Raw genomic sequence first — 21,186 nt, 5'->3', positions numbered from 1 at the left:
AAAGCGCCGAATTGATTCGACTCTAATCTTCATGTCAATCTTACAGAAATCAATTCCATAAGGTTATTTTGTTTCTTTGCTTATTATGGATAGATAGGGTACGAACTCTGTAGAGTCGTAAACGTAAACGAATTTTTGTGGTGCTGTATGGCATGATTAAAAACAGGTGATAGAAATTAAAAATGAGAGGTAGCGGGAGTTATTGCCGGCAAGCAATAATGCATATATCAGAGTTTCTTTTTGAGATTCAAGAAGTGGTATGAAAGGATTTGTGTACATTTCCCGATGTTCAAAATCATCTTCTATAGCAATACACTATTAGCCTGTCGATTCAACGGACGGCGCTGCCCAGCGCACCTGAAATTTACCAAGTTCAAAGACCAATCACCGCAAACTGGCTTTCATCACATCAAGAGTATTATTCTGAGCACGACACAAGTAGTAATTCCCTAGAAAGTGACTGTCATCCTAAACCATTCCAATCTCCCCATCTCGCAAAGACCTCCTTTGATCCACAGAACAACTCCACTGTCGCCAAACCCTCGGCACAATTTCCGTTCCGCACGCATCGCAATCAAACTAATTCACACTCGTGGCTTATGGAGTTATGGTCTAAAGGTGGCGTGACCTCAGTGCAAGCATGGCATGAACTGATACCATCAAGTAATGGACAAATCTGATCGCATTGATCATGCTGACATTGCCTCGATCTTTTGATACTCTCTTCCTATGATAATGATATACATGAGAGAATGATGGAAAGTGAACAAGAACTGGCCACTGGCGAGTGGATGTTGAATGGATACAGTTTTGACAAATGGTTACCATGATCTAGGCTAACAATAAGCTTTTTCAAACTTTAACACACTAAGCTATCAACCTTTAAAATACAGCTTCCTGAGTTACAACTCCAAGGAGTTTCATGATACACGTCAGGATTCCTTAATACAACTCTAGATTTCGACCTAAGTTTACAACTCAGGAATCGCGTGATCGAATTCCCAAGTGTCAAGTCAGGATTTCTGAATCCTGGGTACAAATCATTACTGAGTTACAAGTCAGGATTCCTGCAACCCATGGTGCTAATATTATGACGAAGTGCCTGTATGTGGCAGATAGACCATATCAAGGCATTAACCAGCTGTCAATTTTCGTCCGATAAGATATTCAGTAACAGTCAGAGCGATCTGTCAAATAACCAATACCTTATCAGTTTATTGTCAGTGTCGGACAAACACCCTATAAATCGGAGATATCGCCTATTGAAGGTAAACGAGCTGAATTCGTAACGGTCTAACGAAATATTTCTGGAAGTGGCCAGCCGTTTATCAGAATTCATTCTAGAACACGAATTAGTGAACAACACGCAGATTAAAAAAAAAACATCCCCTTTACTCTTCAGCATAAAATCAGCACGTAGATCGTCATGAGCCTTTTTGGCCCCTGGTCATTTCAGCCGAAAAAAATGTTACACAAAAGCCTTTAAAAATCTGTCGCAAAGATTTCCTTGAAGATGTCTCAGGTCGTCACAGTCTTTGAAGGCAGAGAAGCATAGTAAAAATTAGATGTGACAACGCAAATTGCATCGCAGTTTCAATGAACTCAAACCAATTACTGTGTCCCCCTCGATATATACACAACTTCATCATGAAGATTTTGTGATGCCTTGATACCTCGCCAAGAATTCCTTTCAACAAATTGCATAACAAACATATTTCTATCAGAATTTCTTGTCAAAAAAAATGAAATGAAAACGAAACATTCCACCACTGGCTGTTTCATTTCTAAAAAGATTTTGACTTGAATTGATTTAAAACTTACTTTGAATGCAAGAAAGATTTTTGCCTTTTTTACTTCAGTCATTACACTTTTGAAATAAACATGAAATACGACACTATGAAGTTTGCTCAAAGATACGTCAGCCATCACAGCGTTTGAATAGCTGTGAACATGGTGAAAATACTAGCGAATGAAATGTCATATTGCGAAATGCATCGTACGTTCACTGAATCCAGGCCAATTACTCTTTCCCCCCCGTGGATATGCACCACCTTTATGATATTGTCATGTCTTTTAAGAAAATATATTAGTCGTATTACATTTCCTTTTGAGAAGTTTAAAAAAAGAATTATCATTAATTCTTGTTAGAGATAGTTCCTTCCACAAGGAAGCATTCTATAAGGAAACTTTTAATTATTAAAGACTTCAATTTGACTTGAACAAAAATCATTTATCACGGCGTGCCATGGTAACGTTTTCTTACGAATTCTCAAAACATTTTTTTTAAACAGAACTCATTTGTTTTACATTTGTATGGGCTAAAAAGATATCCATGCATATTTTTCAATAGGATAATGATGTTTATTAGCCTGGGAAACTTTTCTTCAGCATTCCATACAACAACAGTCCCGGCAAAGTCCAGTTGTTCATTATCCTGGATTAGAATTTTCCCTTTAATATGATTCCACTCTTGTTGATCATTGACAGCTACTGCAGGTTCCCAGCAATTTGTGACAGGAAACCAATGATTACTGAATTATAAGCATATTGTGCAGACAGGATAATTAGATTTCTTGTTTGTCTTATTGGTAATTGATAAGCTGGTAATGAACATTGCGTGACAACAACAAACCGATATGGCGGCAGTTTATTGCACAGTTCCGTGGAGAGGCATATATCACCATGACCTTGCTGGTCTACCAAGCTAAGACCTCAGTTACATGGACTGCAGTGTCTCTGCCGGTATCAGGGTATATTCTGATGATATCACTATCAGAACCAACTAAATCACAAAGGCGAGATTACCACCATGCACGCAATGCCCACTGCCGATATGATATGAAATGACAGTTAAACCAAAATTTTCAATTCCCCTCGGATACATAGGTACTCTATCCTATGCGTCTCGCCCTAGACACTATTAGTCCTTTGAACGATGCACACAGTCTGTTGTTTTTAATGTCCAACAAATGCTCAACAAGTTGCCAACAATAATAATGTCTACTTTGTTGTTGCAAAAATTTTACCCGGCCGCCCCTAAAAAACGGAGACTAAGAGTACCTTGGCACATGTTCAAAAAGCACAAAAACCAGTGGCCAAAAGGGAGACAACACATTTCTTCAAAGATACAGATTTTTTTGTGCTTCCAGCTGGCTTTGTCCCCTATCTGTTTGTATCATTCTATTTACAGCTCGTATGCCTCCAAGGCATATGGTCACAAAGTACAAGATTCAACCTTTCTCCTTTGCAGCCCACACAAGGATTTGCTTTGCTTCTTTCCCCAAAGGGAAGTGACAGTATACGCTTGCTTGCTTTGACGACACTATTAATTTCATTAATTATTTTTCTTCAGAAACTAAGGAAGAATTATGTCCTGAAAGTGGCCCCTCTTGGAGAGGATGTCATCCTTTGATAAAGACGCAAGTTTACTAGTTCGTGTTTGGCAAACAATCTAATCCAAAGGGAGGATCATACATGTAATCATCAAAGACAAAGAAGTTTTTATGAGTAGCCCACCGGCCCTTGGTTTTTAATGCAGCATCCAGCGATGATTTAAGGTGGAATGGCCAAATAGAAACGAAGCGAAAGGGAACAGATCTGGATATAAAATATCCTTCGCCTTTATCAACCTCAAGAATTTTGAATCTTAGAACCGAATCAGGAAATCAAAAGGAAATCGAGCAAGACGTGAGGAAACCAATACCACTAACAGTAAATCGGTGTTTAGGAGGTAGCAATACGATATTCTTCTTTAGTCATCCCGCGATTCAGGCCACCTGGGTTCTACCAATAAAATTCAATGCATGATATCACAATAACGGACCATTTTAAGCAGAAACAGGTCTGAACAACGCTTCCAAGACAACGTATCTTTTTCTCGACATACGGTAATCTCCGTTTGCCATTTTGCGGCTTTGTTCATCATGACAATCAATATGCCACAGAGAGCCGAGGAAAAAGCCTACTTCCTCTCTGCCATTGTGGTGATTGAGCAAGGTTTGCTCAAGATTCATACCATTAAAACTCATCAAATCCACAGTGTGCCTCCTTTTACAAAGTTAAAATCATGTCACATGATGCACCAAAGTTTGTTTGGTGATAAATGTACATCTTTCCTTAATGACGCTGCCTTTGTAAACAGGCTTCTCTGATGTCGTTTCCATCAATTCCTGAATGACAACAAAGTCGTCTTACCAGCTCAGAAAACCTTTAGATGAGCCGAGATGAAAGACTATGGCCCATTCATCCCGATTTATGCCATTTTTCTTAGGAGTTTGAAAGATTATAAGAAAGATACCCTGGTGTAATTTAGGAGGCAGGAAATGTTCCAAGAACTGGATATAAGCGCGTTTTTTTTTTGTGGATCTTCCTTTTTAATTTGCTTCGTGGATCTGTCTATCATAATCACTGGAAAAGAATGTTTTATAGAAAGAAGTTCACTTTCTTTGCTATTGGCATCTGCGAACGGCATCAATTCCAAGACCCACCTACCTGCCCCCCTTGCCCGACAAATACTCAATCTCCACTCTTGGGGTTCCATCCAGGATAGCCGATTTCCTCCTCTTTGTGGAGACACAATCATGTATGCCAGGACAACCAGAGTAGAAAAAGCATCACAATGGACGACAACCCTTCAGTAGACACCATAAGAAAATAGTACTTTCATAGTGACTTCGTAAATGGTTGTCCCTACTCTATCTAATGAACCCATGCCTGGGCAGGATCTGATATTTCTTGACCCGACCAACAAAAGGATGAGTACTTTTGTAGCGTATTGTGCAGCAGGAGTCTGTTTCTAACAATGGCAACAAAAGCACCTGCAAAAGGTGTCAGTGTCACAAGTAGTTACTCGGTAAATCACCACATCTTCATCACCATGCTGCATAACGTGTATACCATTCACAGACAGAGTGGTAGGGACATTGCCCAATACACCATTAGGGCAACACACAGGGAAAATCAATGCTAATTAACCATTATTTATTTTTCTAAATATCACGAAATGACAACTTAGACATGTTTTCAAAATATCAACATTTTATTGAAAATTTTCATGATGACATGGAAGACAATGTCAGTCTGAGTACTGAACCAGGATTCGGGATGAAAACATCAAAGTCTAGTTGATTGAGAGGGACTATCGTTTTCGTGATATTTTGAAGATTTACTACCAAACCAGCATTGATATCAAAATTTCGCTTTAACATCTATTAGATTATGTATCTATTATCAATATCCGCATTTTCAGCGTTATATCACGCACAGTTTGCGGATGCAGACCACTTTAAAAATACCTTGTACCCAGGTCTTACAGGCTTTTCAGTCCTGTACATTCATGCTCATGGATGGTCATATCGACCCTGGATCCAAGGCCCCTTTTTGAGTTCGATGGCAGAATTTTGCAAAAATTTACCAAATGTTTGAAAAACCATGAAGCGGTTGGAATTTTGAGCAGATTTTTGCATGCAGCATCTGTACGACATCAACAACTACATTGGCAGTGTTTTATTGGTTCTGACATGTCGAGATATCAATTATAACAATATATCAATTAGAACAATACATCATTTTGGGTCATTTTTGGATGGATTTTCAGGGTAAACACGAGCGACACTAAGATGCTGAAAATTTTGGAACGTAATGATGGATAAATAATCTGATTGATGCTAAAGCCAAATATCGATATCGGTGCTAATTAACCATTTATTCTTCCAAATATCACGAAATGACAACTTTATCATATTCTCAAAATATCAACATTTTTTGAAAATTTTCTTGATGACAACGAATACAATGTCAGCCTGAGTACCGAACCAAGATTTGGGGTGAAAACATCAAAGTCTAGTTGATTGAGAGGGACTATCGTTTTCGTGATATTTTGAAGATTTACTGCCAAACCAGCATCGATGTAAAAATTTCGCTTTAACATCTATCAGATTATGTATCTATCATCAATATCCCGCATTTTCAGCATTATATCACGCACAGTTTGCGGATGCAGACCACTTTAAAAATACCTTGTACCCAGGTCTTACAGGCTTTTCAGTCCTATACATTCATGCTCATGGGTGGTCATGTGGGCCCTGGATCCAAGGCCCCTTTTTGAGTTTGATGGAAGAATTTTGCAAAAATTTACCAAATGTTTGAAAAACCATGAAGCGGTTGGAATTTTGAGCAGATCTTTGCATGCAGCATCTGTACGACATCAACAACTACATTGGCAGTGTTTTATTGGGACTGACATGTCGAGATATCAATTATAACAATACATGTATATCATTTTGGGTCATTTTTGGACCCTGATTTCGAGGGAGAACTTGGGTGTGGGATTAAGGTGACCAGGAGGAAAATGCCTGCCCTCCCCCCCTACTCCCAAGCTTGAGTGATGATATACAGTGGAATCCCGCCAAATTTATCTTGCTACAGATGAACATTTTTTGTGATTCCTGAATGTTGGTGCTATGACAATGACTGTTTGTCATCATTTTCCAAGGCAAGCATTTTGTGCTAACCCCCATTACATCTACATGTATCATTACTTCATCATAAGCAGCCAATTGTGTGTCATCTCTCAAATCCAGCCACCGTAGCGCACCTTGTTTGGCAGATACACCTCACTCAGGAAGTTCATGGATATCGACGCAAGACACTGGATCTCTGCTTTCAGCCCCATCCTCAGCATGATGTCAATCTGGAAAAGACAGCGGGGACAAAGGAGCCAAATTATTGGTATAATTAATATCTTTCTCTGATCATCATACACAGACCGTTTTGCACTTGGCAAACAGAAGACAAAGTTGCTTCGTTCAATTCTTGACCTCAGGTGGACAGATTAAAAAAGTTCACCTGAACTGATAACCTCAGTTTGAGAATTAGGTGAGCACATCAGATAATTCTACATGTCCTGAGCCAATTGGTACTTGTAATTTGTTCAGAACTTCTTGGGCTATCGACTATTATTGGGAAAGAGAAGGAACCTGACAGAAGACTGCAGAGAACATATCACCTGTCCTTACAAGACATGCAGACACACAGACTTTGAGACAGGGCGATTTCTCCAATGAAGCCAAACAAATTATTCATGCCTTTATCAAGAGCAAACATACCATCTTAAAAGGCAGGTTTCTTACACCATGTTCTGGCAGTGATTTATTTGATCCCATATTGGTTTTATCAAGGGACATAAATTCTGGCGAGCGAGGTAACCAAACTGATACGGTTGGTCAAAATGATGGATGACTTAATATCTGACGATTGATCCGTTAAATATTTGTTTATCTGTACACAAGTCCAACGTGATGGCCAATACATCAGATCATGATTGCAATATACCGTTTCGTGGCCATTGATATCAAGGAACAAATAATCTACTGAAACACTAACAGGCCAGATTATTGAGACTGAACCCTGGGAACTGAACCTCGCTATACCATATCTTACAAATATTCTGTTCATTCATACGAAACAAAATTGTTTTTTGTAACTCTCCTTGAGGACTTTGAGGACTTTGAGAACCTTGGCAGATTTCATACACATGTCAGACTTAATTGCAAAAAGTGCCAGTAATAGTTTTCAGTCCGACTGGAGATGAAACTGACATGGGTTGGAAGTCTACTTTGCGCTGGACTGTCAACAACTGTCGCCTACCGGTAATAGAGTTCCTCTTGGCTCCTTCATTTGGTTCCTGCCCATAAAAACTGGAAAGCACATAACTCCGATATAGATTTTCATTTCATGAGCAATGTTTTGAGTGAATCATATATTATATGTTAATACCCTCTTTACCTTACCTCTTGTTTCCATACTGGATTCTGGAGTATGTATGGCCTCCTCAACAGATCTCTGGCCTTATCAACATCAGGCTTGGTCAGAGGAATCAAGGCTGAATTGGGAACGTTCAACCTGAAATGACACAAGATGAGAAATTCAGGATCATCAAGTTTCATAAAGAACTAGGTTCAGGATAATCATACTGGAATCGTTCATACCTAGTATAAACAGGAATACAAACTTGTACCAAAAACTACTACAAAAATTGCACACCACTCTTGGTGTGCTGATGCTCAACATCAGGTCATGCTGTGAATTTTTCACAGTATAGATTTTCTTTTTCTTATGGCAAAATTCTTACATTTACTATCGACAATTTCATTAACTTGCTATGGAATAGGATATTTTATCTTCATAAATATTTCTATCTTTCCCATGCAACATACCTTCATTTATTAGAGACTTTTCTTCTCTTCTAATTCGTCTTTAACGAAATTTCTTTGGCATAAAAGTACTTTTGAAGCAACTAGACCAAATGAATTTGAACCATGTGAAAAATCAAACCAAAAGTTCTAAGGACATTCCCCTCTGAGTATAATGCAGGCCTCAGCAATATTGTACAAATCCTGTCTTTGAAATATAAGTATTTTCAAAAAGCTCCAATATCGTCTTTGTCAGTCTCTTGACAAATGAGAACCTCATAATGGCCTGGGGTTTCTTGCTGCAGAAGATAAGGTTTAACCTATTATTAAAAATCTTATTTTAAAAACCCCTCGACGCAGCTATTTCTTTACAAAGTTCTATCTTCTTGGTTTCAATATTGCAAAATAAGGTGCCGTGCTTTGGTAATCTTGACTCATTGTGGAAGTTCTGGAGGGGCTGCAATGTGCTGAGAGAATGCGACAACCCAGACCTCATTTTTAAAATAGCTATCCACTAGTCTTGGTATCAAGAAAACTTTAGAGCCCAAAATAATCTGTGTTAGTGGCAACCAAGTCAGTTACAGTTGATGTGGTCCTTGTTTCCCATGATGACTGACCATCTTTCTCCAGCATGTTCATTGAGGTTGCCCTTCTGGCAACGAGATATTTCACTTTTTTACTTCAGAAGACTATTGGTTTCTGAAGAAGGACAACAACTTAGCAAATTCGTTGATAACATGACCAAAACCCTTACAATCAAGCTGTTCCAGTTTCTGTCTTCTTTCCGAAACTGATGTTGTCAGCAGCCCTATAACAGTATGATAAAGCGACCGTAAGAGGGTAAATTGACAAAGTAAGGAAACAAGTAGTCCTTAACTGAACGTAATGGACGAAAGTGACACTTTATGGCCAGAGAAATAGAAAATCAATGCAATTATTGTAGAATTATTGGGCAGTGACATACTACAGTGGTTGTAATTCGTGATGACGGCCATTTTCTGATGTAAAGTACCCTTGTTGACCGTAAATCAGAAACAAGAGAGGATGTTGGTCTCAATAACAAGCACTGGGCTTAGTTACAGAAAGGGGAATTAAGACTGTAAATCTGGATCATTAGTGACAAAGTTTCCATGGCCCCAATTCACAAGCCAAAGTCACAACTGATGGGCCTGACTAAATGGATCAATTCATGCACTGCCGTATGAAGTTGAAGGCTAAGGGATTGATAACAATTTAACTACTAAACAAATAGCCCCTAACTCCACCTTAGTTGCGAGAGTCTGTCCACAGTAATTCCTTTGACTTTCCTTTGACTAAGTCAATACTAGTGACAATTAGAGGGACAGATCAAGGTGACTAATCGAATGAGAAACCACAAGACAGAGAATGTGCAATTAACCCCATTCATCGTTGTCTATGTCTAGAAAGAAAATGATTTTGCCATTTGTAACAATTGTATTATCATGAGTGAGGCACACTCAACCATACACCGATATGAGGTGGGGGCTTGCTGAGGTCATGGAACACGGGTAATGGATGTCTGGGCAGGATACTGCCATTTTCTCATGAGAGCTTTTGGATGATCCTTTATTACTTCACAACTATGTCAAGGTATTAAGGGGGGGGGGGGGTTCACCTGAACCATTCTCCTGTATATGCCCCAGATCATGATTTGGGGCACCATTCACTTTGAACAGCAATATCAAAAAGATCAAGGGGTCACAGATTAGCACAATCAAACAATGTGCAGAGGATATGGAGACAGATTTGAACACTCCTATTCTATAGTCGATCATATTAGAAAACAAAGCATTGCTAGACGAATGTCAATAGAATTTGTGATATCAGTATCGACAATAAGGGTTCACAGAATAACAACATATCAACTTGCAGATGAGCTGAACACAAAGGATCAGCATAACAAAGAAAAGTAATTATTAGTTGAAGCTTTCATGATCTCCCTTATATCAAAATAGTGGGGATTCCTGCTTTGGCTCCAGGTAACATGCCTTGTATCATTTGACTAGGTACCAAATTCACCAGAACATCATCAGGCCAAGAAATATGACTGTAGAATAATGAGACTCTTGACTAGTGGTAAAGATGTCCTTGGTTTAAAAATAAGTTGAAGTGAGTTTTCAGGTAGGTCTCTTGACCTAATTTGCCTTCCACCCAAGAGCATAACCTATAAAAGCAAGAAATTAACATAGTTTGGTCTGTTGCCTATTGAAACTATCCAGGACAAACGACCACAAACTTTATCACTGAGCCTTGGTTGATGGATACTACCAGGCCCATAATCATCGAGCTATGAACTACAATCTCATCTACCCCAAAAAATACCCTAGAGTCAATTCAGCCACCCGTTTCCGACACAAGAGGAAATGGCGGCAAGCTGGCTGGATGATGCTATCAGAGCTCTGCTGATGAAATGTTCGACTTTATATCACAGGGACCTGATGCAAATCTCTTAGTCTTAAATGGTGATGGAAGGCATGTTCAGCAAGGTCTCATCTTGGTTCATCCAATGTCTTGTCATCATGGTGTTGTGACTTTAGCCACAGTCAATCGACCCCAGATGAGCACAATATTAGGTCTATCAGACTGATCTACGGCCTATATCATATGAATGATATCAGAAATAATGGCCATAATATACTTAGAAAAGATATCACGTTTGCCAATAAAAGTGTCAAGACCACTCCACAAGATATTGGATGATCCAAGATGAGACCTTGTTCAACATACCGTCATCTAATGTTACTTCACTTGGTTGATGAGGTGATATCATAGAAGACAATATATGGTGAAGAGTCAGGATCAAATATGGTGAACACACACAAGAACATTGTAAATCAAGAAAATTTTGCGTGGGTTTTAATCATGCTTGCGGATTTCATGAAAAACTGAAAGAAATTTTTGCAATCCACCAAATTGAGCTGGACACCTTCACCACACCAGCCAGCGACAATCCCTCTTTGGAATGTGTGTCATTTATAATCTATGTTCAAGTTGCTTATGTTGGTTCATATAAGGAAAGAATGAAATTACTACCAAAAAATCAAGTTGCCTTGACAAGGATTCGAACAACAGATCCTTGGACTGCCGGTCCTTCGCAAGTCGGACTGGATTACCAGTCTACTGTTGTGAAATGGTTTTTAAAAACTCATCAAGGTACGTACTGAAAACCTTGTTACATGACATATTGTGTCTGATTGTAATGAAAATATCTTGGTGAAGCCAACATTCGTATCCATCCTTTACAGTGTATAATCAATCTCCATATAACTGGAAATCAATTTCAGTAACTTGATCTTTTAAGAGCTGAAGTAAGGTTCATTGTTATGGCAGCAGTAATCATCCTAACAATGTTTGAACTTGATTAGCTCATGACATTTCAATTTAAAACGTTGGACAATGTGAATAGCTTCATTGAATTATTCAGGTGAATTAATAAGCTGATACAGAAGTAGCAGATCCCGCTGTTATCAAAACCAGATAAAGTATCAGGTATAATACAAGACACATAGGTTTTCCTTATAAGTAAGAAGTTTTCTGTGGCCACAAAGATGATTTTATAGCTTGCAGCAGAATCTATTCTAAGCCTTATTAATGTGTTGTCAAAACTGTACTTTCTGCTGAATATACAATGATTTCGGTCCTTGTGAAGCAAAATCCTTTATATCAACAATTACTAATGCACTTTCTTTCACTTCTTCGTTCTAAACCCTTTTCAAGTCTGGAGAAAGCGAAAGCAATGTTATCTTTAGAAGTGTTACTCAATCTACTCTGAATAAATAGAAAACCTTTCCTGATGATCACTGAACAAAAACAGCACTTTTAGAAAGTTGCCACTAGCAAAAATTTAGTCTAAAATTGCTATGTGAAGCAAAAGTCTGACTTTAGATACATAATATGGAAATATGAATATGAATTGTCTTATATGAAAGATGAAGAAGGATAAGCCAAAAATCAGGTAAGCTCCTCAGGTGTAACCGTGTGGAAAGACTGTGACTTTTTTAAAGATTCATAGTTTCTTTATTTTATTTGTATTTTGTGCTTACCTCTGTATGTCAGATGGCAGCACACCAAGCCACTTGATGGCTGGTACGGTCAGGTTGTGAGCTTCAAATGAGAGCGCCTGAAAAAAATAACAACATCTCTTACAAAATCCGTCCTTCCAAATGATATGTAAAACTAATTCTTGCACCAGGTGCCCATGCAAGGCCATGCAAAAGACTCCATCCGAGTGGGCAGATTTTGTGATGCACTCCTTTCCCTGGCCGAGACAGAGTCACTAGGCCAATAAACCCAACTGGTGCCTAAATAAACCGAAGTAGCAAGCAAAACTGCTCATCCTACCTCCTCAAATTGCGGAACAAGTCTGTCTAAGAAAGAGTAAGATATAGAGACATAGGCTCAATTTACTATAAATTATACATTTATGCTGTTGTTTCAGGCTCTCAATAATCACTTTCTGATAGAACCATTGAGTAATGGAATATTTGTCATCATTTTTGCCCTGGCATAAAATGAACATTTCCTGAAAGATTCTAAGCCTAAGTTTAAGGATTAAAACACTCCATGCTGCATGATGAAAGTTTATGGCAATATGGTAAAAGGTTAACCAGGAGTGAAGAAGAGATCGAGGAAAAAAGCTGACTTGTTATTGGTGGTTTTGAATAAAGCATCATCTGGTGTAGTCTTGTGGATGATGGTTTATGGTTATGATCAACATTAGCTAAGACGATAGCGATGACTATGGTCACCAAATGGCCATGAAGGCTCAACAGTCCATAATTTCGTGGATTAATGCTCCAATGTCATCAACAGGGAGAGTATTTTATGACTGTTTAAGAGTTAATTTATGAACACTTACTCGGGGAAAGAAACAAGATGATGACTTCCCTGGAATCCCCCATCGATCAATGATTTGTATCAGCTTGACGCAAAATGTATTTGCTTAAGGTGCCAATCTTTTTTGCATATTTAACAAATTTTAATTGCATAACTATATCTTGTACACATGTGGGGGAAAAATTTCTCTGAAACTGACAGCACATGCACTGGTGTCCTCCAACATAGTTGAATAATCAATAATGACAAAAATCTTGATATGACATAAAACAAGACCTCAATCGAAGTGAGAACAGGGGTTACCTTTGACCCAAACTTGTATATGGAGAGGATTTCTATTCCATGAGGGTCGGCATCCACGAGGCCAAAGATTGGAATCTTGAATTCATCCCATAACCTCTTCAGCATCAACCTTGTGTTTACATCAGGAAAGCCTTTACCCTAGAAAATCAAAAATAAAAGGGGATGCAAGGACAAAACATAGTAGTTTTCAAATCTGGTTGCCTGCCGAGTCAAAACATAAGTCAGGTTGCATCTATTAGAAGCCTGATGGGAAGTTTGAGGCAAATATTAATCTTAGGCGTGGAAGGCTGCATGATGCCCATCTTTGTTAATGGGATCCCTTGCCTGTGTTCAGACTTTTAGACTACATCAATTCTAAAAGTACAAGTGCCATTTTTTCCAAAAGGGGCAGAGTCCTTTTTTGAATTTTCAGGCCTGTTAGGTTGAATAGTCACCAACAACCTTGATCTAATAAAGTATGCCCAACACACCAGAACTGGTCAGGGGCATGAAAGCTCAGTTTCATCATAAGCAAATATTCCTAGCCATCTTGAACTGCAGCTGGTTATTGTACGACATGTGTGACCTTTCGCCCACTAGGAACCTGCTCAATCATTTTTGGTGTCAAATTAAAGACTCTATCAGTGATTGATTTGATTAAAGCTGTGTCCACACAATACAATAAGCCTGATTCAAGGCCATATCAATTCAGTTCTGCAACATAAAGATAAACCGACTGTCACGCCCTAAGTTCCTTAATAATGGATTATCTCACACCATGTTACCTTTTCTCATTATGAATGAGCTCAATCGATCATTGTTGACATCAAATTAGAGTCCATCATCGAAAGATTTATCTTTAAGCTGCTTCCATGCGTGAGTTGAACTTATTTCGAGGCTCATTTAAAACTGTGTCATGAACCTTTAGCAAACAGATCTCGAGTCTATGGCAGGCAGATGACTGGAACTTCTCACTTCTCACATGTGGATGTTTGGTGATGACAGGCCAATAAGTTTATTGTCTTCTTTAAAAGTAAGATCTGTCACTTCAATTGTGCACAAGGTCAGAAGAGCAACACGTGACAGGGATCTAAGCACAATTTATTCAATAGCTTTCCTTCAACTAGAGCAAAGACATGACAGACACCTCCACAGTAAAAGACTGAAAGCAATTTTTCCAATCCAATTAATTTCCACACAGAATTAAATTAGAACCCACATGTCTTGGAGACATTCAGCGGATTCTAACATGTTAGTTCCAGTCGATTGATGTCTGTCTGTCTCCTGGAGGAGTACGGCGTCCATTTCAATTTATCAAGGACAGGAAGGAAGCCATGCCAATGTTTGTTTTTGATAGTGGATCATTTTTTAAGATAAAGATGCAAAGAGTGGATCTTCTTTTTCATTATTTAAGACACTAATGTCAATATGCTAATGCACTTTATCAAGCCAGATGAAAAGATTATGGCCAAAACACAAATTTACAATTGGCAACTTTCAGTCCTCTTTAAATGATTATCATACAAAACCTGGTCATCTGCAGGTTGGTTGTTCAATTAGCTAAAAGCTACAATGGAGGAAAGAAATAAGTGGCTACACTGGGGGATTTGATATTGGCAGATCACAAATTCATCACATTGTCACTGAGGATTGCGAGGCACTAGCTCTCCGACGAATATTCGAAAGCTTTTCGGTGAACTGATAATCCCTGAAGAGAAACCCAGACTCACTATGTAGGATGAGGCAGATGGAGAATAGAACTAGAAGTTTAGAACCAAGCTTGCCAACATTTCAACGCATGTTTGTGTGCCAGCTCTTTGACAGAGGAGACAAAACCTTTACACCATGATGCTACAAACGAAAACATCAAACAAAAGACCAGCTAGTATTGAGAATGAGAAGACGCCAATCTTCAATTTGATATCGTGCAGAAAGAATGACTTTATAACAGAGCAGCCAGCAGTATTGGCAAACCATGACTGCTGAAGAGACAACACCTTGGTGACGGATATTTATTTTTGCAATTGCTGCAGCAGATAGTAGATACCATGGTTTGCTGCCGGACTTTCTTTACAAGGTTTCACATGAGATCTCTATCAGAGCTGAAGAAATAATACTATTCAGAGATACTGCAGCAAACACTGTTGCAACTGATTGAGTTAACTGCAAACACCCCAACAAAACAAGATAATTCATGAACTATAGTTAGGGATTAAACTAGTACAACTTAGATTTACCACAATGACTTAGACTTGGGCAGACAATCTGTCTCCCACACTACTGTGCAATGGATGACGCCATTGCTCCTAAAAGAGTTTGATAAAGTTTAAACTACACGAATGTACTTCCTGTGTTGTCTGACCTCAAATAACTAGGCACCTTACAATATTGACCAAGTGGCCAGTTTGTTTACCGACAGATAGAAATCCAATAATTGGCTGTGTTTGACAAGGCACAACCAGCACAAATGGACAAACCCAATAACTCATCTTCAAACACAGTGTCCGGTGATCAATCGTCTCTACTATGGGGTTATCGGGCAAGTCAATGTTGTTCGAGCCATTACTAATGTGCAACAGGATGCCCAGTTGATGAAAATGGAACTCAAATGCAGATAAACAATCCAACTCACTCAACAAGCGTTGTTTGTGGAGAGAAAGCTGCTTTTGTTGTGTATCACATGTGGTGTGATTACACTTCCTGATCCTAGGAAGTTGACAGAAGGTGGACACAAATAAATGAGCTGGTCCCAACACATGGAGTTCTAGGGAAATGTCTGTCATAAACTTCTAACTGGACCAAATGGCATTTATAAGTGTGCACTCGCCCCAACTGAAATGTCAATACAGGAACTAGATGCCAATTTTTTTCCAGACATGACGTTTAAAAATGACATCCTACTCCAAAGTATCTATGATGTCTATAAACGTCATTTTTCACTGAAAGTGTTAAATGCACCCCAGAAGAAAACATGATATTTATCAAAATATCATAAAGAAAGTCTGACGTTCAAAACTTCATGAGGAGCTACAGAAGCTAATAAAAATTTTTCACGAGAAAAAATTATATCATCATGATTACCATACATCTTCTCACATAATAGGATGCTTACATACATCACAGGAATAAATCTTCCTTGCAACTTATCAGGATACTACCAGTAGATTTACTGATTACAATGAACTAATCCGCTCACATCATTTAGTCACAAAAGCCGACTGATGACAAAAACATTGTTCCGCACATGAAAACAACTTAAGACGATTATGACACTCCTCGTGAACACATTGTTATCCTATGTACTTAACGCCAAGCGGCTAAAAATATGCATTGTACCGTGAGAATATGAGTTTTTCTTCTCCAAGTTGTGAGAAAGTAGGTACTTACTGTTTGATCTATAGAGATAATCAACTCCAACATCAGACTTTGGAAACAATTAGAATGTTGAGTTTTTACAGTAGGATCTCATTTTACACTGCCTATGTACTGATTGTAAAGTAATGTAAGAACGACAAACACCATTTTCATCACAACGCTTAAAGAAACTTAGGCAGCTTATATCACATGATCTCCAGATGATGATAACGCAGTATCCAAAATTGTTTTCATATATTCTGAACTCTACAATCTACAATGGAAGATGCTCCACAAATGAGGAATTTCTATTGCTGAAAGCTACAATGTAGCCATGACAAAACAACATTATTGTGATACGAAAACAGGAGCCTATCGAGTTTTTAACAAACCCCCTCCAGCAGGTACAACAATCTAACACCTTTGCCCCTTTTGCTGGCATACTGTTCATTTCCAACCCCAATGCAGTTGAACATTCACATACACAACCGCTTAATGGTATTCATCTACCACATGCAACACGAGTTGACTCTGAGTAACAGAGTTAAAAAATAAGGTGCCTAACAGGAGTGTCGAGTATCTTTTGAGGTATGTAGGCTCCAGGTCTTATGCCTGGAGGGACTTGACTGAAAGATGGAGGTCTATTTGCCCACTGCAGGCAATGCTTTGCCGACTGAAAAAACGTCACACATTTTTGGTACAGGGATGCTTACACATGTCAGTGGGAGTGCCCCCCCCCCCCTCAAAGGTCTGTAACAGTGTTAGGGCCATCTATGGGCAGAAATGAGATTTGTAAGTGAGAAAAATCCCAGAAACTTGAGAAGTCATTCATATTATAGTATAGGATAGGATATGTAGGCCTTATATATTCTCTAACCTGTCACAGTTGCGGAAGTAAATAGAATTAAATGGGATAACAGTACCACATCACAATAGATTCCACTAAGTCAATATAAAGTAGTTCCAGAAATTGCACTGTCAGGCAAACACACAGTAGCATCTCCATCTATACTAAAATCATGAAATAATAATGAAAGAGAGTCGGCACTTAATACAATATTTTTCACTTACCGTAATGTAAATACAGGGTGAAATCTTCCTCGTAACGTTATCATCAAGCAATCTCTGAAAGGTTGCATCTTTCTCAATGACGAAAATGGCCTTGGCATCACTACGCAAATCTTGAACAAGTTAAGCGAAAAAAGGCCCGCACTTCATGAATGTGGATGTCGCGAATAAACCAAAAGTACTTCGAAACCCAACCAACAGATTTGAGTGATTTTTTAAAAATCATTTCACTCTGATGATGTAACACTGACACTAACAGTAACAAACAGGTTTAGCCAGTCGAAACCCAACAAGCAGATTCAACTGAATTTGAAATTTAAAACACAACACGAACAGATTTAGAAGTGTGAAAAGTAAAGAGGCCATCCTAATTGGTAAAGAGGTTGTAGAGGTACAAGCTGTAACCCCTTTATTTTTGCAAGGAATACCTGGGATGGCCTCAGGTGTTCGTAAGTGAATCTGCTATAAACAAAGCAATTTAATACTATCTGTCATGAGGCACTTAGTCCCTCAAAGATATACTGCAGCTATTTAAAAAAGAATACTTTTTATTCCAAAGATGTCCATTGGTATCATCACACCCTAAAATGAAAAGATTTTGTCACTATCAAACTCTATGACACACTCTTGGGGACCACCCTGGTCTTGCCTGAATGTTCAAGATCGCTGCCCAGCAAAAATTCCAAATCACTCAGATTGAATTTCTTACAATTCCTGTAACATTTTGCATAATAGTCACTAGTTTTGTTTGTTTTGGTAACTGAAATGGTTGTTGTTGTCATTGATAGACCTACAAAATCGCAAATATTGACACAGTTTTTCATAAAGCGTTGTTCTGCATTGAAAAGAAGGATGAACATTGACTTACCGATGGGGAGAGGCTGCAGTCGACATAGTTCATATCAGCTTCTGTATACTTTAGGTCACCAGCGACACAACCTTTGGATGTGGCAAGCTGGAACAATCGACAAAAGAATCTTAAATAATTTGCAGTAAAACAGTTACCCAATAGTGATAACTTATTCTAATTTGCTTGGAAATAATGTGTTAAGCAGCCTAGAAACTTTCTTTCCCAATTAAGCTACATGCATTCAGAGATTTTTAACTTCACCACACCCTTAGAATGGATCCAATTGGTCTTTATCAACATGATTGAACGGTAACAAGGTCAGCCAAGGCCTCCTAGTGTTCTCCTAAACGTAGTACGTTCTTCGAGCTTACCACATGCAAGTCCCATCTTGGCACTTGAATCATGCATGAAACGTTGTCCACAATGTCATCAACGACAGCTTGATTGGTGAAGAGATGAGGGTCCTGATAGTACAAGTCTCTGAAATAAGGAATAACTGTCTTAAAATTGCATGCTACTCATGATTTAGGCCCTATTTATACATCATCAACAGAGCAGACATGTTCTTCAAAGGACCTCAAGCAATAGCTAGAGCATTCCAGCTCTCAATCGAAACGGCTATCTAACTGCTTGAATTACCTACCTCTTGGTACAATAGGAATCTGTCTGAACTAGTTTGTAAATGATGGATATCACCTTCAGAGTAAGAGCTGCAATGAGGAAATAGAAATATTTGTTTTATTTTTTCAATTTTAACACGAGATAAAACATAAATTTGGTGAAATCCTCTACTTCGACAATAATACAGTGTTTGTCACTAAAATCCTGATACCCGTCTTCATCTATTAGGGCCAGTATCATTGCTCACCAAATTTATTAACAGATGTTAAACTGTTGAATCGGATTGAACTGGTTTTGCCATCTTTCTTAAGTTGGACTCCTACTCCCTCAGTGTACCTGCAACAAAAGAGATTTGTTTTTGTATAAAATTGAATGGCTGAAGACCCTCGGCTTAAAGATGGCAACGCATTTTTTCTCAATGAGGCAATGTTTCCAGAATGTCATGGAAAGGTTAACCACTTATTAATTTGATTCCTGAAAGACAATGACCATGACTGCAGCCACAAGTTCCACTGTAACAGTTCCACTCCAGGCTGGAGTATCTCACTCGATTCTATAACTCATAACACAGATGGCATAGGGGAACTAGGAAGTTCTGGTTACCGTATGTTATCCCAACTGGTACGGCTGGCCATAGAGAGGACAGGAGGCTCATTCTTGGAAATCATTCTAACCACATCTTTTATCACTCCTTCCAATAACAACATTACTTGACTCCTGAAAGTGAAAGAGCAACACTTAAGGAGAATGAAATTAGCAGCTTTTTATTGTCTTAGAAGAAAATATCATTTCAAGACAGCTTTCTTTGTCAATTGGGCATAATTTGTCTTGGTTTCTCTCCTCATCCTACACTTCAGCTGCCTGTGGCTGTGGATAAACTCATCAGTTTGTCATCGATTCATATTTCAAAACAATCAAATGATGGCAAATTACTTTGGCCGCATCCAATATACTTGGCCATCATCAGTCAATCAAGTTTACATAGTCATAGGGCCTATCGAGCTCTAAATTAACATTGCACGGACTGCCACTGGACCTGGTCCAGTCACGTGGCGATGCACTGCCCCGCATGCACTGGGATTGCATGCATGAATGCACGTGAACATCACGGCAAGGTCAAGGAATGGATTGAGCCGGTACTTCAGTTTTACTTTCTGAATCAGACCCAATATTTTTTAAACACCTACGCGCTTATTCTCTCAGCTCGATCTCTCTTGGTTCCCTGGATATTCATGCCAGCAGTGCATGTCTTAAGAACCGTTTCAACACGTTCGTTCTCATCAAAATTGTCTCTCAATTCATCAACCAAATTCCAGAACTCCCGCTGCAGGATCGACGCCATCTTTAAGAGGATGAGGATAACCAGCTCATGGAGGTTTTGGGCGTGTCAACATCGATAACCAGCTGGGTGAGTAAATCGCGAGAAAAGGATAAGTATGCACATGTTTCTGGCGAATTACTCTCGCAGTTGACCAGTGCACCATTCAATAATTTGGTCGTCATCACTAGGCTATTCACCTGAGCCATGACATAATTTGGGGTATAAATCACCACTGCACTGGCCTTGGAATTCAACCCACATCTTGAGCAATTAGGCACGATGAGGACGCATCAGATAAGATGTGAGATATTTTGATATTGTCTTCCATCGTGCCATCGATCAGCAACCATAAATAGATCTTCTCCCAAATCTACCCGACATGATGAACGCATGTCAAGTGCCTCGCCGAACACTGGGACCAGCCGATCAATGCTCTCTAAACCATCCCTGGAAATGTGAAAAATGCCGTGAGGTTTTATAGGTGACCCGTCACAGCAAAACCAGGGAAAAGTTGCTCTAACCTTGGCAGGTTCAGTTATTTGTTCTTTTCACTGCTTTCTGCCTTTTGAGTGCAGAGTGAACCTGAATAGGCTAACATCAATTTCTTCCATCATTCCTGATGTCATTTGGGCTCATCTTCT

The 21,186-nt window shown here is 38.9% G+C and overlaps 1 protein-coding gene across 1 annotated transcript; it reads right to left on the bottom strand.

Moving 5' to 3' along the window:
* Nucleotides 1-6,396: 6,396 nt before the first annotated feature.
* Nucleotides 6,397-20,542, bottom strand: LOC135487194 (meiotic recombination protein SPO11-like). The gene is made up of 12 exons (XM_064770682.1): nucleotides 20,412-20,542; nucleotides 19,828-19,941; nucleotides 19,472-19,560; nucleotides 19,247-19,313; nucleotides 18,975-19,083; nucleotides 18,622-18,708; nucleotides 18,299-18,335; nucleotides 17,757-17,866; nucleotides 13,353-13,490; nucleotides 12,257-12,333; nucleotides 7,791-7,902; nucleotides 6,397-6,691 (listed from the first exon to the last, which is right to left on the bottom strand). Exons 1-12 carry the CDS (start codon nucleotides 20,456-20,458, stop codon nucleotides 6,572-6,574), a joined length of 1,107 nt encoding a protein of 368 aa, XP_064626752.1. The 5' UTR covers nucleotides 20,459-20,542; the 3' UTR covers nucleotides 6,397-6,571.
* Nucleotides 20,543-21,186: the final 644 nt, after the last annotated feature.

The sequence above is a fragment of the Lineus longissimus genome, chromosome 4 (genome assembly GCF_910592395.1).
Source record: "Lineus longissimus chromosome 4, tnLinLong1.2, whole genome shotgun sequence".
NCBI classification, from domain to species: Eukaryota; Metazoa; Nemertea; class Pilidiophora; order Heteronemertea; family Lineidae; genus Lineus; species Lineus longissimus.
Note: the sequence above shows the minus strand (reverse complement) of the source record. Positions and strands in the feature narration are given on the sequence as shown.

Excerpts from the sequence above, each read along its gene's own strand:
- LOC135487194 (XM_064770682.1), bottom strand. The coding sequence starts at position 20,458 with ATGAATATCCAGGGAACCAAGAGAGATCGAGCTGAGAGAATAAGCGC. Across the intron at positions 19,561-19,827 it reads ACCAGTTGGGATAACATACG|GTACACTGAGGGAGTAGGAG; the intron begins GTAACCAGAACT and ends CTTTTGTTGCAG. Across the intron at positions 13,491-17,756 it reads CACCCTGTATTTACATTACG|GGTAAAGGCTTTCCTGATGT; the intron begins GTAAGTGAAAAA and ends TTGATTTTCTAG.